At 36.6% G+C, this 16,592-nt stretch overlaps 1 protein-coding gene across 20 annotated transcripts in view; it reads left to right on the forward strand.

The window, feature by feature from the left end:
• The window catches only part of HERC1 (HECT and RLD domain containing E3 ubiquitin protein ligase family member 1), a 109,832-nt gene that overhangs the window by 32,163 nt on the left and 61,077 nt on the right, over window positions 1-16,592 (forward strand). For 15 of the 20 annotated variants that reach the window (XM_055806335.1, XM_055806348.1, XM_055806338.1 and 12 more), the window contains 16 exons: window positions 490-633; window positions 2,109-2,236; window positions 2,984-3,128; window positions 3,224-3,395; window positions 4,536-4,670; window positions 6,392-6,557; window positions 7,153-7,278; window positions 8,501-8,722; window positions 9,911-10,063; window positions 10,226-10,358; window positions 10,852-11,043; window positions 11,452-11,673; window positions 12,557-12,748; window positions 14,401-14,515; window positions 14,608-14,728; window positions 16,185-16,356. In XM_055806335.1, coding sequence (XP_055662310.1) covers window positions 490-633; window positions 2,109-2,236; window positions 2,984-3,128; window positions 3,224-3,395; window positions 4,536-4,670; window positions 6,392-6,557; window positions 7,153-7,278; window positions 8,501-8,722; window positions 9,911-10,063; window positions 10,226-10,358; window positions 10,852-11,043; window positions 11,452-11,673; window positions 12,557-12,748; window positions 14,401-14,515; window positions 14,608-14,728; window positions 16,185-16,356 — 2,538 coding nt within the window. The remainder of the gene's footprint in view (window positions 1-489; window positions 634-2,108; window positions 2,237-2,983; window positions 3,129-3,223; window positions 3,396-4,535; window positions 4,671-6,391; window positions 6,558-7,152; window positions 7,279-8,500; window positions 8,723-9,910; window positions 10,064-10,225; window positions 10,359-10,851; window positions 11,044-11,451; window positions 11,674-12,556; window positions 12,749-14,400; window positions 14,516-14,607; window positions 14,729-16,184; window positions 16,357-16,592) is intronic. The other 5 variants (XM_055806374.1, XM_055806433.1, XM_055806381.1 and 2 more) reach the window with 1 other exon arrangement.

Raw genomic sequence — 16,592 nt, forward strand, 5'->3', positions numbered from 1 at the left:
TATTTGGCTTCCGCAGAAAGGACCAGTTGGAATTGTCGCTATCTAAAACTAACTAGTTTGCTGGTTTTATTTGTCTGTGCAGTATATAAGCTTGTACTGACAGTAGTAAGTAGGAGTGTGCCCTTATTCTAGCTTCCTCGTGCTGTCTAGTGTTAGGAAGTACAGCTACTTAAATCAACTAGTATTAAAGGCAATTGTACTAGTAATTATTTTTATTTCTTTTAAACTAGGTAGAAAATAGCCCTAAGATTTAGTGGCAGTAAGGTATGAACAAGTGTTCTGGAGTGTGTCTTATAAAAAGGAAATGTTTGCTAACCTTACTGAAGATCTCTTTCAAACCTTACTAAGAATCTTTCCAAAAAGTGGGCAGAAATTATCATTTGTGTCAATTACATGTATATGGGTTTTGCGAAATCTTACTGAGATTACAAACCATAAGCAGAATTTAAATCTTCACAAAAAGAACATACGTTTTTCTTTTTTCCCTAGGTCATGGTGACAGCAACAGCCGCAACATTCCAACTTTAGTTAAAGATATTAGCAATGTAGGAGAGGTTTCCTGTGGCAGTTCACACACAATAGCTCTGTCCAAAGATGGGAGAACAGTGTGGTCATTTGGAGGAGGAGACAATGGTAGGTAAAAATAACATTTTGGTAGTAATTTTTGTCTTACTTCATCTACCTTGTAGCCTCAGTTCTCCTTGCAGTTTGGTTTTTTTGTTGGGGTTGGTTGTTACATTTTTTTGTCATTTGGTAGCTGTTCAAGAAAAGGATTTTAGTAAAATCTTAATATAATAATACATGAAGTTTAACTGCAAAATTATAGACTTTAAAAAAGATTATCAGATGGAAGAGGGGTTTCACAGAGCAGAAGGCTCCATGAAAGCATGAACAATTGTGGAAAAACCACTTTGCTGATAACTTTCAAATAAACTCAGTCATTTGATACGGTAATAACTGTTTTCACGTACTAGAAACTGTTGCATTTTAAAGTGCCTCTTGAAGAAACGTTTCTCATCTCAAAAATGAAAGGCTTCTAACTTTCATTGCCAGTAGTTGCTTTGTCAAACACAGAATTATTTATTTTCAACTATTACTGTATTTAGCTAAATTTGCTTATGCTGATAGATAAAAATTAAAACTCAGGTTGAAATTGCTGTATTACTGGTTTCTTAGCCTAGTGTGAGAAGAGAGGAAAACGCAGGCTACAGAAATCTCATAATCAAATTGGTGGCTAGTAGAACTGGGTAGGAATTTAAATTTTGTTCAGAAGCTAGCTCTGACATGCACATACAGAATGGTTTCCACTCCGCTGTCTCCCTCTTTTTGTAATTTCAGTTGCAAAATAAGTTTTTAACAGGACGGGAATCTTAACCTTCACAAAATATTGGAGTTTGCTCTTCTGTTTCAGTAAATTAGAAAGAATTTGGGTTTTGGGTATTAATAATGTGGTACTGAAATATTGTTGTAGGAAAGTTAAACCAGCATGAATCAATGCTTTGCAGAAATTGTCAGTCTTTGTAGTATATTTCACATTTGATCTGGGGTTTTCTCCTTCCTTTTGAGGTATATTATTCTGTCAACACACTGACGTGGTCTAGTGACAGTCCTTGTTTCTGAGGTCATTGATTGAAAATAGTGAAGTTGTGGATACAAACAGCTGTTTTCAAGAGAACTTAAATGGAGAATAAGGAATAATATATTAATCATTACACAGATGCACACAGCTGTTAGGAAAAAAATGCAGGAAAGCAAGAAAGTTGTTTTTTTCAAGTCACTTTATAAAGTAATTTTTTTTTTTTTTTTTTTTTTTGCCAAATATGAAAAGATTAGTGTTTTGGAAGGCTTTAGTAGTTAAACAGCAGGCAATGAATAGTGTAGATATATGGAAGGAATATTTCTGGTTTTAAATAGATACCTGTTTCCTGAAGTCTGTAATTACAGCAGTTGAAAGAGACTAGGTTTTATAAAAAATGTAATATGTTTTAATTTTAAAATTATACTCTTGACATTTTTTTAAAATCCAAAAAGAGTTCTTTTTTGGTACTTCTAATTGTCATAGTTTATATATTAAAAATACCTTCCACTTGTGTTTCCTCCTTTTATAGGCAAACTTGGTCATGGTGACACAAATAGAGTATATAAACCTAAAGTTATAGAAGCCTTGCAAGGAATGTTTATTCGAAAAGTTTGTGCTGGCAGCCAGTCTTCACTGGCCTTGACATCAACAGGGCAGGTAGGCAAAAACAAGTTTTCATTCAAATTGTGAGAGCTGATGAAGATGGTGTGGTTTCATTATTTCAGCATTTAGTATTTTGACCTGAGAAAATATTCAACTCTTACTTATATTTAAGTTCTTGATTACAGATTGCTTAAGTAGTGAGATCCTGATGTGCTAGAGTAATTCAAAACGTGCTGAAGAGTCATGCAGAACTACACTTTTTCAAGTGTCTTGCTTAGCCACAGAAAATGAATTACTTTGAGGTTAATAAACGTAACCAGTGCAAAATCAAATTGGATTCAGGAAGCAAAGTGGGCTCTGGAAGCAAAAAACAGTGAAATGCTTGTAATTTTTAATGCATTAACCAACTCAGGTGGCTAAGCGATTCAATATCTTTTTAAAATATATGTGTATTTTAGAATATAGGTGTTAACTGAAAGTTTTATTTCTAATCTGAACAATCTCAGGAGAGCCTGCAGGTAAATGTTTAGGCGGTAAATGAGAGCCCTTACCGGCATGATGTATATCCATGTCATACAACAAGCATTTGCATACATGCAACCTAACTGACCCCCAGTGTCACCCCACTGGGATTCGAAGGCAGTGGGTTTTTAAAGTATGGATTACAAATTCTGGAGTTTGGTGTAGCAGTTTCTTTTCTTGCAACAGCCTCCCCATGTGGCCAGTGATCTGGGTGGCTGGGCGGGCAGAAGTGTAGGTTGTATGAAGCATACGCTGATGTTTTGTGGTTGTTTGCTCTAGGTGTATGCATGGGGCTGTGGTGCATGCCTTGGCTGTGGCTCTTCAGAGGCAACTGCTCTCAGACCCAAGCTTATTGAAGAACTGGCTGCTACAAGGATAGTCGATATTTCGATTGGTGACAGTCACTGTTTGGCACTTTCTCATGGTAAAAAGAATAAGGTGTAAAACCCCCATAATTGTCCTCTTGATTAAAAGCAGCTGTATCTCAGGTTTTGTTTTCTACTTTCTTTCTGTTTATAGACAATGAAGTTTATGCTTGGGGCAACAATTCAATGGGACAGTGTGGTCAGGGAAACTCTACTGGTCCCATTACTAAGCCGAAGAAAGTAAGTGGCTTAGATGGAGTTGCAATTCAACAGATTTCAGCAGGAACGTCCCATAGCCTTGCCTGGACAGCTCTTCCAAGGGACAGGTAACAATGACATTGGGGGACAGGTATATTGTTTTCTGTATACAAGTCCACTTTGGGATATGTTGAACTTTTAACTCTTTCCTGAAGGTGTTGACTGTGTCGTGCATTTCAAGTATTCTGCTTGTAATGATTTGGACCAGAGAGTCTTTTCTTCTCTCTTCCTCTCTCCTCTCCCGTCCCCATCTCTCTATTTTTATATTGTTACAGATTTCAAGTGAAAATTTAGCAGCACCAAGGATTTGGATATTAGTTCTTTGTATATGAAGATTTCTTAATCTGCTGTTAAAGTTACCTCTACTAAAAATCCACAAGTTAGGCAGTAGAAGGAGAAACAACTAAGTATTTTTTTTTTTTATTTTGTGCTTCTGACAAGATTTTTTTATGGCTTAGACAATTTCCTTTAGTGTAACAGGGGGTAGACTAACCAAAGTACTTTGGGAGATGGGGAAGTGTAGACAAATTACTGATGTGGATTTAGATGTCTTAACAAATTTCTCGATGGCTGCGTGTTAACCTAAACTAAAAACAGGTACTAAAGTAAATACTTCGGTTATTAATACACAGTAACTGAAAGACTACTTTGTTGCACCAAAGACATGAGCCAAGTGATTTGACTGAACCGGTAAACTTTAATTTATATATGGACTAACACAAAGGAATAGAAAAACTTAGTATTTGAAAGATAATTCAGGAAGAATTTCAAATGCCCTGTTTTAAAGGGAGCTATCTTAAAAGAATCAACTCAGAGGTGACACTCAGACAGTACTAAGTGGTACTACTCTTTCTGAGTTCTTCCTGTTTGTAATAAAATCTCCTTACAATCTGGCATTTGTGTTTAAAAAAAAAAAAAAAAAAAAGCGCTTTGTGAATATTGATCAGCTTTTGCTTCAGTCAGATTAAATACATATGGCTTTATATTTATGGCATTGTAGGTGTTTTTGTTCATAAATGAGGAGTGATTTGTAAAGAACTTCTCAGAAAAGAGAGCGGAGAACAACCTTCAAGGAAGTTAGTCTGCCTCAATCATGTTAGTTTGTTCTAAGAAAGAAATAGGTTCATTCAAGCATGTACTCAACTGTTAATTTATTAAAGCAATTAGAATATTTTCAGTAGTTAATTTACTTTGATGTTTGATTCCAGGCAAGTTGTGGCATGGCACAGACCCTATTGTGTAGACCTTGAAGAAAGTACCTTTTCGCATCTTCGTTCTTTTCTTGAGCACTACTGTGACAAAATTAACAGTGAAATCCCCCCTCTGCCTTTTCCTTCATCAAGGTATATATATACAGCATATGAATGTTACAGATTTGTAGTCTTTTCTTTAACAAGTGTAAGTCTGGGTTATTTGTTCATTCAGGTGCCGTTTGTATAACAGGAAGTTTTCAGTGCCTCAAATGTAGCAGGATCTTTTGTCTGGAATTTATTTTAATTATGCATTGAATTACATATTTGTTTTTAGAGTTATCCTTCAAAAAACACTTTTCTGTATAATTGCAATGCATGATTTCTGTACATTATCTCTGCTTTGCCAGTTCTTCCTCCTGTAAGCAGTTTGGGGAGATCCTTACTGACTAATCCACTGATTAAGCTCAGGCCAGGACAAACCCTCTTCAAGTGATAACCCATTGGTCCATACATCCAGTGGTGGGCTAACAGTGTGTGATGCTCAGAGCAGGAGATGGGTAGTTGCCATTGCATTTTGCATTGGGGTCAGTGCTCTGGCAAAACCCTGTTTCTATCTAAGGAGTTAGGGTATTTTTTCCACAAGCATTTTTAGCCTGTGGGGGTGGGCTATTTCCTTCTGGCGGCTCAAGGTCTCTGATCACCTCTGGAGAGCTAGAAATAGTTCAGAATGCATGAAAGCTCTTTAAAGGTCATGTATGATTCTGTCATTCAGGTTATATCAAGTAGCATAACTTTTCCGTCTGAATGAACAAAATGAGAAAAGCATTTTTTTCAGGAAATGACAGGCTAGGAAACTTTGTAATGAGGTATAGTATTAACAGTCAGAGCAGTTTGCGTCTGATACAGACAAGGTTACTAGTGGACAGTTTGGGATGTTTCATGATGAGTTCCACATGGGTGGGTTTTTTTCCTTTTTTTTTTTTTTTTTTTTTTTAAAATAAGATACTCCATTAGATTTGAAAATGCAAGCTGCTTCTCACAAACATGAGATTTGTAGACAGGAAATGTCACTTAGCTTTGAAATACATGTGCAAGAAGCATTTTCCTTGCTTTAGATATGGGGAGCCTTTATGCATTTCCGCAAATCTGTCTTTTCTGGAAGGTGCTCCAGAAAATGAGATGCAGTAAAACTTACTGATAATCAGCTATCTTGATAGTGCCATATTGACTTAAAATAGCCTCTTGACAAATCGTCAGTAATCGTTATTACAGCTTCCACATTTGAGCCTTTTCATCAAAGGTGACTTTTTAAATGTATTGCTATAAAATACGAAAGCATGAATGTTTCCTCACTAACATTTGCAAAACCCACTGGAAATATCAAAGATCCTTATGAATCCTTTTCCTTGCTACAAAGTTTTTCAACAGTTTTCTTCTCTAAGAGGGCTAGAAATTAATATCCTGACTTTTCATTTTTAATCTGACTGTTGTACTCCTAAATCTTCTGAGAGAAGACTACATTTATTACTTAAAAGTTTAGTTTTTTTCTTTTGAGAGGAATATATTTGTTTATTTATTTGTGTGTTTTGGGATGATTTTGCCTCCTAGTTCATGAGGCTAGTTCTCTAAACTGAATGCCTCTTGGAATTGTTGTCCACAAAGACACTTTTCTGTATTCTACTTTTGTTTTTTGTTCTTTTTAAGGAGACCGGCAGTAGCTTTTCAGAGGAGTTTCTTTAAAGGCCCACTTGTAATTTACTTATCTTTCTCATGTGCAAAATCAAATGAGAGTTAAAAGCTTAGTGCACTAGTAAGTGAAAGGGAGTAAGGCTAATAATAGGAGAGATTAACAGGGGTGTATGTCTCTACAGGGAACATCACAATTTTCTTAAGTTGTGTTTGAAGCTGCTTTCTAATCATCTTGCACTTGCACTGGCTGGAGGTGTAGCTACTAGCATTCTTGGCCGGCAAGCTGGTCCTCTTCGAAATTTGTTGTTTAGACTGATGGACTCTTCTGTCCCTGATGAAATTCAGGAAGTAAGTAATGCTTTTTTGTTTACATGTGAAAGTTCTTCTACTCTCTTTTCTTTCTTCCTTTTTTTGACTGTGTAATTAGAGATTTTTCTGACTTTCTGAACTTGTCATTCTGATGGACACAATTCTGACTTTTTTACTCATTTAATTGCCATCACTGTTTCATGATCTGAAAGCAGAGGAGCGTATTTGTATAAGAATTTCAAAAGCTAAGCAGCTTATTTTGTAACATTTTAATTATTACTGCTTGTCATAACGAGCTTGAAAAGTTCATGTTGTGGACTGAGGAACTGACTTGAGTAACTTCTCCTGAGATGGCACTCTTACATGAAGTAGCAACTTACAAAGAATTTTTTATTGTTTTGACAATACGTTGGTCTCATTTCATTGCTTCAGTGTGCTGCATTATCTTTGCATCACAGAATAAAAGATTAATGTTCTACTGTATCATAGAATTCTGATGTTAAATGACAGTAAGTGGATGTTTTGGATATATCCTGTGTGACGTTCTGTGTTTTTTAGAGATACAGTTGAGTTGATGCTTTCCCCCCTCTCCGTGCCCCCACTGAAAAAGTATTTTCTGCTGCTCTAATTTTAGGTCGTAATCGAGACTCTCTCAGTAGGAGCAACTATGCTGCTTCCTCCATTGCGGGAGAGAATGGAATTGCTGCATTCTCTTCTGCCCCAAGGTCCTGACAGATGGGAAAGCTTATCGAAAGGACAGGTAAGGTCAAGTAAAAATACTCTGTACTTTGAAAGCAGTTGGTTTGGGGTTTGTTGGTTGGGTTTTTTTCCCCTAGAACATTTTGAACAGTGAGGTGGGCCTCATTTGCAGAGTGGAAGCACATTGTTGGTACAATGCAGTGCAAAGCCAAACTTTACAAAATCTGTGGGTAGCCTGGCTAAATCAGAATATAGTGAGGGAGGGAGAACTACGTGATTTCTCAGGTGAAGTTTGACTACAGAAAGGTTAGGAATTGCTGTGGTAGAGTATCTAGACAAGTTTAAAAATTAGGTATTTTTGAATACTAGCCTGATAGTCTTGGTAACAAAAAAATTAACTATATTCTGGGAAGAATACCTGTATAGTGCTTTTCCTATATGGATTTCACCCTGCTTTGCAAAGATGACTGGGGTGTTCCTATTTTCTTTTTCTGTCTTGAATGTAAATAACAAGAATTTAATGCAGGAATTAACTTGCCCAGTATCCTACAAACGGAAGGAAAGAAGTTCAAGGAACTGTCTTTCAGGGCAATAGGAACTGAAGCTTCAGCAGCAGTCTCAGATTAAAAAATGAGATAAACTTTTATTCAGTTCTGTACACACGGGATCCTGATCCTGGTCAAATCCTTTACTTTACACACTATGGAATAGACTGGTTTACACTGACACTGAAACTATGAAGAAGAATCTTCTGATGCTAATTTTCTAAAGATTTCTGAAGATTAGTAGTTGTACAGACTAAAACCCCTGGCAGTTACTAGATCAGATTTTTCAGGATTCATAACCAGCACCAGAGGGGAATAATAAGGAAGACTGAAGGTCATTGCTCTGCATCTGCCACCTCCGTTGTTCTAATGGCTTTTTACACTTTCTGTTTTTCATATGTATTTATTAGAATAATTGCCCCGCCGTCCCCCTAGTAATCAGATAAGTAGGACAAGCTGGAGAAAGCATTTGGTCCAATGTCTAATATCTTTCCCTTAATCTCAGATTTTTTTTACTAGGTATGGTCATCTAATTCAGTATATTTATCTATCTATTCTCTAATACTTCAGCAGCAGGAAAAACTGTTTGGATTTTTTTGGTAAAGTCCTCCAGCTTATTTTCATGTCTCAGTAGAATATCTTTATTGCATAACTATGTCTGATGCTTTTTTCTTTTTAGATTATTATTTTATCTTCATTAACAAAGAGTATTTCTCGTGTCTAAACGTTTTTCTTTAGCGAATGCAATTGGACATTATTCTGACAAGCTTGCAGGACCACACACATGTAGCTTCCCTGCTTGGCTATAGCTCACCGTCTGATGCCACAGAAACTTCCTCATTATGTATCAGCTATGGAAATCTCTCTGATCAAACGTATGCTATCCAGAGCAGTCATCCGGATACTCATCTAGCTGAAATCTTAATGAAGACTCTTCTAAGAAATCTGGGATTTTATACGGTATGTATAGGCCTTGTAGTTAGTTATTTGTTTTTCTTAATGTCCATGAATTTTGAATACTTAGGGTGAAAAGAGTTTCCCTGCTTTCAGAAAATGGTGCTCTTTTTGTTTAGCTAAAGTAGTAGTGCCTTGTGTATTTCTCCTGAAGTGGACAAACATCAGCTAAGTCATCTCATCATTATGGTTCTAATGTTACTATAGTGGTATTTGTTGTTTAACTTGGCTTATGTAAATGTAGTATTGGTTTCATACCAGACTAAAGTACTTAATTACTCTTGCTTTGGCTTCAAAAATTTTTGGAAGATAGAATGTAATGTAACACATCAAGTGAGTAGATCGTGTGGAATCCTTTGTGTCAGTGTAATCTCAGCCACTAGAGAAGGATAGCCAGAACCAGAACCAGGAATCTGTTTAACTTCACTAGAGTAACTACCGTATAGTAGTGAAGCAAGTACAGGTCAGCCATCTTCTTATACAGAGCATGTGAAACAGATTGTTGTTCTTAGAAAGTGTAGGGGAGTGTAAGAGTAAGTAACTGACTCACCTTTTTATTCAACTAGCCAGTTAAATAGAACAGTGGAAGAAATCAGAGATCATTACTTCTCTGGTGTAGTATCCCTAGCTCCTGAGGGTGAGGGCTGGTAGTTGTTTGTTCTTTTTTCTAGACCTCTGCCAGTCATCTAGCTTGAGCTATCTGCCTTGAATTTTGTACTTGAAATGAACTCTTTTTTTTTTTTTAACTGATTTCAGAATGAATTCAAGCAGTCATCTGCCTTCTGCTCCTGTTATTGCTATCCTAGATAGTGCAAGGAAGGATTCTAATCTGAAAAATTTTATGTATCAGCCCACAATAAATTCTAAAGGGTTATATATTTTAACATACTGTGATTTTTGGGGACCAGGGTGGGGAATGAGTTTCTTCATCCAATTACCGTTGGTGAGTTAAACAGAAAATATTTCTGTATCCCAAAATACCCTTTTTAGAATAGAAATGTTGGCTTGACAGCTATCACAGTCACTACTGTGACATTCTAAACAATTGTGATTTTGAGTTTGGTTATCCGATGATCCACTTGACGTTACCAGATTTCTTCAATAATTACAGGTGCACATGGTAAAGTATTGTTGGAAGTAGTGTTGGAAGACGCAGTTGATTGTTCTTTTTTCTCCCCACTTTTGTCATAACAGGACCAAGCCTTTGGGGAACTGGAAAAAAACAGCGATAAGTTTTTACTGGGTACATCATCATCAGAAAACAGCCAACCAGCTCATCTTCATGAGCTTTTATGTTCACTGCAGAAACAGTTGCTGGCTTATTGCCACATCAACAGTGTCAGTGAGGTGTGTGTCCTTGTTTTTATTGTTTAGGGTGGGGAAAAAAGAAATTCAATGTGCATGAGCACCAGAATGTTGTAATGTTCCTGTTGAAAATCATTGTGAGTATTTGAAAGTTAAACTGCTTTAAATACATTTACAGACTTATGGTTGTTTCCTTCCTTCTAGAATTCCAGCAGTGTGGCACTACTTCACAAACACCTTCAGCTTTTATTGCCTCATGCTACAGATATCTATTCCCGTTCTGCTACGCTGCTGAAGGAGAGCTCATGGAACGGTAGCGTTGGAGAAAAACTGAGAGGTAAATGTTTGCGGTAAAATCACTAATGGTGGCTCCATAAGCTTAGGGCTTGTTAGTTTAGATTTGAATACTAAACCACCTTATTTTCCATATATCTGCATAAAGTAGACATCCCAAGCCTCCCCAAAAGGAGGAGACTAACTATCTACCCAAGGATAGCATCTGGTTCGTGGCTTCAATAGAACGTTTTGCATGCAGGAAGAGTACTGAATAGAGAGGATATTGTCTGTGCATTATTGTTTCAGTTCTGTTAGTTCTAGATTTCTCTTCTTGAAAGTACATTTTTTTGAGATGACTGAAAAGTGCAGTAGTAAAATATATATATATTTTTAATAGATTTTGTATAGATAATAATTATTAAACAAACCCCCCAATTCAACATATACAATTGAGACATTTGGAGACAGCTGAGGTATTTTCATGCAGTTCTTTTGTACTTGTTAAATTGTGCTTGAAATATATCATTCAGAATATATTTTTTTTTCCTCTGTAGATGTAATTTATGTATCAGCTGCTGGTAGCATGCTGTCTCAGATTGTCAACTCATTATTGTTACTGCCAGTATCAGTAGCTCGGCCTTTGTTGAGTTACCTGCTAGATCTGTTGCCACCTTTAGATCGTCTTAATAGACTGTTACCTGCTGCAGCCCTTTTAGAAGATCAAGAACTACAGTGGCCACTTCATGGTAAGTGTAATAACTAACACACTTTTAATCTGAAAAATAAAGATCAGCATGTCACCTTTTGTGTAGTGGAAGTTTAACTTCCCCTTTTAAGTTGTCCTTTTCTTTTTTTTTTTTTTTTTTTTTTTTAAGCGAAGTGTCTTGCTACATCTCCTTTTCAAATTCTTAAATGTATTGACATCCCTTGCTGTGAAATACTTCGAGCTGCAGGCAGAATTCTTTGTTCTGTCAACTCAAAATGTACATTGATTTGAGTGGGAATCTAAAAGCAATATTTGAAATATGTATTGATATATAAAAATACTATGTTTGTAATACATGAAACTACCATTCTATTCTTGTAAAAGAAACACTGATTTTATCATCTGGGCAACAGTGACTAATTTAACAATTCATTGCTAATACTTGTAGGTGGACCTGAATTAATTGATCCCGCGGGAGTGCCCTTACCACAGCCTGCCCAGTCTTGGGTATGGCTTGTGGATCTGGAGAGAACAGTAGCTTTGCTTATTGGGCGGTGTCTTGGTGGCATGCTTCAAGGGCCCCCAGTGTCCCCTGAGGAGCAAGATACAGCATATTGGTTGAAAACTCCACTTTTCAGTGATGGAGTGGAAATGGATATTCCTCATTTAGGTAAGCTGTTAAATGCAGGTGTCTAATTATCATTGTAAATATTTGTGTTCAGTTTTGAAATTCCTGACGATGTTTGAGTAAGTCTGTGTACTTAGGGATTGTCTTTCAGCATTCTTGTCTATTTACGTAGTAATACAAGAAGTTGGAAAACGGATATTTAAGTATATGCTGTAGTTTACAAAGGGTCTTGGAAATGCATATGGAAGAAAAAGATCTGTAGTTTCTCAGTGAAAGAAGTAACACAGGCTTCACTGAGTTAATTTTAAATGCTTTTCTCTTGGATGCTCAGCATTTAGCAGACACACCACAGGCTCCATTGTTCATAATAATTATTGAAAGATATTATCTTAAATTATAGTTTACTTAAAAAATGTAATTTTAATTTATTAGAAATAATACTATTGACAAGAAAACGTCAATCCTTCTGATCTGCCAGAACTGTTAACAGGACTCAGCATTAGTATTTCTATTCATTCCTTCCTATTTGAATAATGCACTCGCTGCTGCTTCTCTGTGGCCTGTTTCTCTTAGTTCACCTCTCCTTCCTCTGATCCTGAGTAGACTACTTCAAAACTTATTTACAAGACATAGTATTTTGAAATGAGTCCGTGCGGTAACTGTAGGTATATGACTGTATAGTTCAGGTAGAACTAATGATCCAGGATTATGCTATTGAAGCAGAGTTAGATAATACCCCTAAATCTTCAGTGGTTTTACATGAATTGTAACGCTGAGTCACTTTATTCCTTATGTAATGTGAGTTTCTAGTTGGACAATGAGATGTCTTGATTTTAGTTTTTTTAAAAATGGAGAGTGAAAGCTGGTTTACACACTTTTTATATAGATGATTGTAATCCTCAGTGTGTGGAGTTCCATTTCTTAGGTATTTCCCTTCTGTTAGACAAATGCATGAGCTCCTTACTGGAAGTGGCCCTATCTGGAAATGAGGAACAGAAGCCCTTTGATTATAAGCTGAGACCTGAGATTACAGTCTATGTTGATTTGGCCTTGGGTTGTACAAAAGAGCCAGCAAGGAGCCTTTGGATCAGTATGCAAGACTATGCTGTTAGTAAAGGTAAGATATTGAAAATGTGTGTATGTGGTGTTAAAAGCATATTGCATGCTTCAACTTCATGTCTAGCAGAATCCTGTCTTTTCTTTGCCAATGACTTCTGATTCTGTGATATCATAAACTTAAATTTATTTTCATGTTCCAGGATCTTTCTTCTGCTTTTTCTTTTACGTACTTTTGATGTTGATTCCAGTGCTTGGCAAACACGTAGTTCAGTGTTCTTTTTCCCTCCAAATTAGAAAAAAGAGAGACTCTTGTTTGTTTACTCACTTGTTGGTGTTTCTGTTTTCCTAGTAGAGCAGGGTGAAACTCTGAATTAAAAAGAAAAATTGATGGGGAGGCAATGGGGGAAGGCAGAGTAATTTGCTAAATATGTTAGGAGTCGCATGAAGGAGTAATCATCTCTTTTCCAAGTCTCTGGGGGACTGGCCTCACAGTAGTAATGGTTCTTCATGCTTGTTGCCTAAAATCTAGGTTTCTGCTCAAGCTTCCCAGGTATTGTTTTAATGAGGTCCACTAAGCATTAAGGTTGTACTGTAACTCTGCTGGATCCAGAGGTGGTTGTCTGTAGCTCTGGCCAAGCTAGGCCAGATCAAGATGATAGCAAATGGTGGTGTGTGCCTGCTGAGAGCAACACAGAGAATTCTCTTGCAAAATTCCACAGAAGTGTGAATTCCAGTAAAAAATGCTGGTTGTCTGTTGGCAAAATCTGAGATGAGTAGGCCAATATGTGTTACTTTGGTTATGGAATTGGGTTTTTCAGAAGTTCATGTGGTTCTGCTGTCTTCGCAATGCAAGCAGACTGCAAGTTGTATGGTGGCAGTTAACACCGTATCAAATACAAAGTAGTAGTACTTGCTGAGGAGCAGGTATGTTAGATTAAACTCTGGGCATGCAAGTTTATAGGATTTCTGCAGCAGTTTGCAGGGATTCATAGTTAACATTAATTTAAAAAAATACTGTGAAGATAGTTGTAAGGAGCTTGGATGGTAGGGGTTGGGGTTTTTTCCCTTCGTGAAAAATTATAGTGCCTTGTGGAGGTTTGCTTGGTAGTTTGGCTATTTTATAGCAGAAAAATATTATTTTCATAATGGTACTTTTTAAAATAGGGAAAAATTACTTCGAAATTAAAAAGTTAGCTGCTGAAAATACTGGACTAACCTTAATATTGAGACCTGAAAATGTCTCTTGTTAATATTAGTAGTGAAGCTTGTCCTAGTGTTAATAGGTGGCTTTCCTACCGGAGAAAAAGTGAGTCTGCATAACGATTTTTGAATGTGGTTTCAACCTCGTGTAAAAGAGCAAGAAGTCTCAAATATGGTGTGTTTCTAAACAAGTTCCATGTAAATCAGTGGCTAGGTCAAGAGAAGAGCTCCAGTTCAGTATCCTTGCTTGAAAGAGGGGTTGTATTGTTGGTTCGGATCTTTGAGTCCCTGGTGGCAATTCGTGTGGATGCCCTTGGCTAACTGTCAGAGGAAAACACATTTGTCTGAAGCTGTGTATTTATGAGTGAAGAAATAAGTTTAGCATCAATAAACATTAAAACTACTTCTACTTTGAAAGATTGAAATGGATGAAGATTTTTTTTATAATGTCATTGTTTCCAACAAACAAATATATTTTCAGTAGCCATTTCATTTTCTTTCTATTTTCAGATTGGGATACTGCAACTTTAAGTAATGAATCACTCCTAGATACTGTGTCCAGATTTGTTCTTGCTGCTCTTCTGAAACATACAAGTTTACTTAGTCAAGCTTGTGGTGAGAGCAGGCAAGTAACTTAAAGCTGCTTTTAAGAGTTCAGCTTAAATTTTTAAAAGAAAGTTTGTATGACATTTTCCATTTTGGGTCTCTTTTGTGTAGGTACCAGCCTGGCAAAGCCTTGGCAGAAGTATACCGTTGTGTATATAAAGTTCGGAGTCGCTTGCTTGCCTGCAAGAACATGGAACTTATCCAGACTAGATCATCCTCAAGAGACAGATGGGTAAGACTGTATATCTCTTTTCAGTTCTTCAAGCTTTACGGTGTTTTAAGAAAGTATTATTGAATGTTAGTTTCATATATGTTGCTAGTATTTTTGTTCTATCTCGTTGAAAAACTTGCAGGAGTTCCCAGATTAAAACAGGCAATGTATAATTATAGAGTCTGTTAATCTGTAGTACTTGCGGTATTAAATCAGTTGAAGCAAATGATTGATTGACAATCTTTGACTCAAGCGCAGCCTGAGCCCTAGTTTTCCCTGTAAACATGGCGCTGGTGCGCTGGATCACAGAAGCCTGCAAGTTAGGCGTAGATTGCTCAGCTGTGCCTAAGGCCACGGCTTAGCCTGGCTGCCCTTCCCAAACCAACCGAGTTGGCTGGGCCTCTGATCTCTGCCCTCTCTGTACCTCGTGTCTTCCCCTTCCCTGCCTTACCCCTTTTTCCTTCCTCCCCAGCCAGCTTATTTTCTTAGTCCTAACATTACTTTAAGGCGACTTGTCCTTGTCAACCCTATGTGGATGTTAGACATGATAAGACTGGGCCTGGAACTAGCGTGATGGCAACTTTGAATCATTTTATTAGGGCTTAATGATAGAATGATGAGAGCAAATAAGAGGTGCCACCTCTGCTGCTACCAGGACCTTCTGTTTTTTTGGAACAGAAAACTGACAGGAGAGGGCAGGTGAATTATGCTGGTGGGATGTGTATGTCCCAAGAGTTGTATGGTTAGTTACCTTCTGAAGTATTCTAAAACCTTTAATGTAATTGTATGTTTTATATTTAAAACTTTGCCTTCTTCAGATTGTCTAAAGCTGTTTCCTACATTGGAAAATTGTCTTTTGGGTAGTAAGTATTTTGCTGGTCAGCTCTTACATGCTCAAATTAAGGAAAGCATCAAACAAAATATATCTACTCAATCAAAAAGATTTTTAAAATTAAAATTCTAAGATTGTTATTTTTCTTGTGCGCCTTATATGCTAATCTTTGATCTTGGCGTGTACATCTATTTAATTTCATTGAAATAAAAGGGAGGAAAGAACTGCCAAGTTCAGAACTGTTAAGAAAGAAAATGGGAACATATTGGGTAACGCTAACAAAATCTTGTCCATTGAAGTAAGTTTTATCATATTTGTGTTCTTTTTAAAGTGAGAAAATTTTATTAGGCAACAGCATGTGGTTACTAAATGCTTTGATGCTGAAGTGTCAAAGTCTGGCAATAGTAAGCATTAAAAGGGGACATTTTTCTGCAAATAATCTGAGTAATGGTTACGAAAGGAAAACTAAATTTTCCAACTTGGGTATTTAAAGCTTTGAATGTAAACAGCTGTCTATTTATTTCCCACAATATCAAAAGCAATTTTTTGATAGAAAAAAACTTATTAGATACCTATATCCTTTATGTTCATCTTTTATTTTGGTGAGAGTTAATTTCACTGTATAAATATTTTTTTTTAATCAAGATGTTAGATAACCAAGAATCTGCCGATATTGATACTCAAGAACATTCTTTTACTCGTACAATTGATGAAGAAGCAGAAATGGAGGAGCAGGCAGAACGCGATAGAGAAGAAGGACACCCAGAACAAGAAGATGAAGAGGAGGAAAGAGAACATGAAGTTATGACAGCTGGTAGTAAGTACTAGTTATGTGTGTTAGTAACATAATGTGCTTTGGAAGGACAATATATTTTTCTCCTGAGGTAAAATGGAGAAATTATTTAAACCATTATGAAAGATTTGTCTGCATAAACATTATAAGAAGTTTATTTTTATAAAATGATGCAGTGCTTTAATTGGGTCAGAAAAGTCTGATGCAAGGGAATGTGAATACCAGGCAAGTGGACTGCCTTTATGGGCAATTCTCAGGGC

The sequence above is a fragment of the Falco peregrinus genome, chromosome 1 (genome assembly GCF_023634155.1).
Source record: "Falco peregrinus isolate bFalPer1 chromosome 1, bFalPer1.pri, whole genome shotgun sequence".
NCBI classification, from domain to species: domain Eukaryota; kingdom Metazoa; phylum Chordata; class Aves; order Falconiformes; family Falconidae; genus Falco; species Falco peregrinus.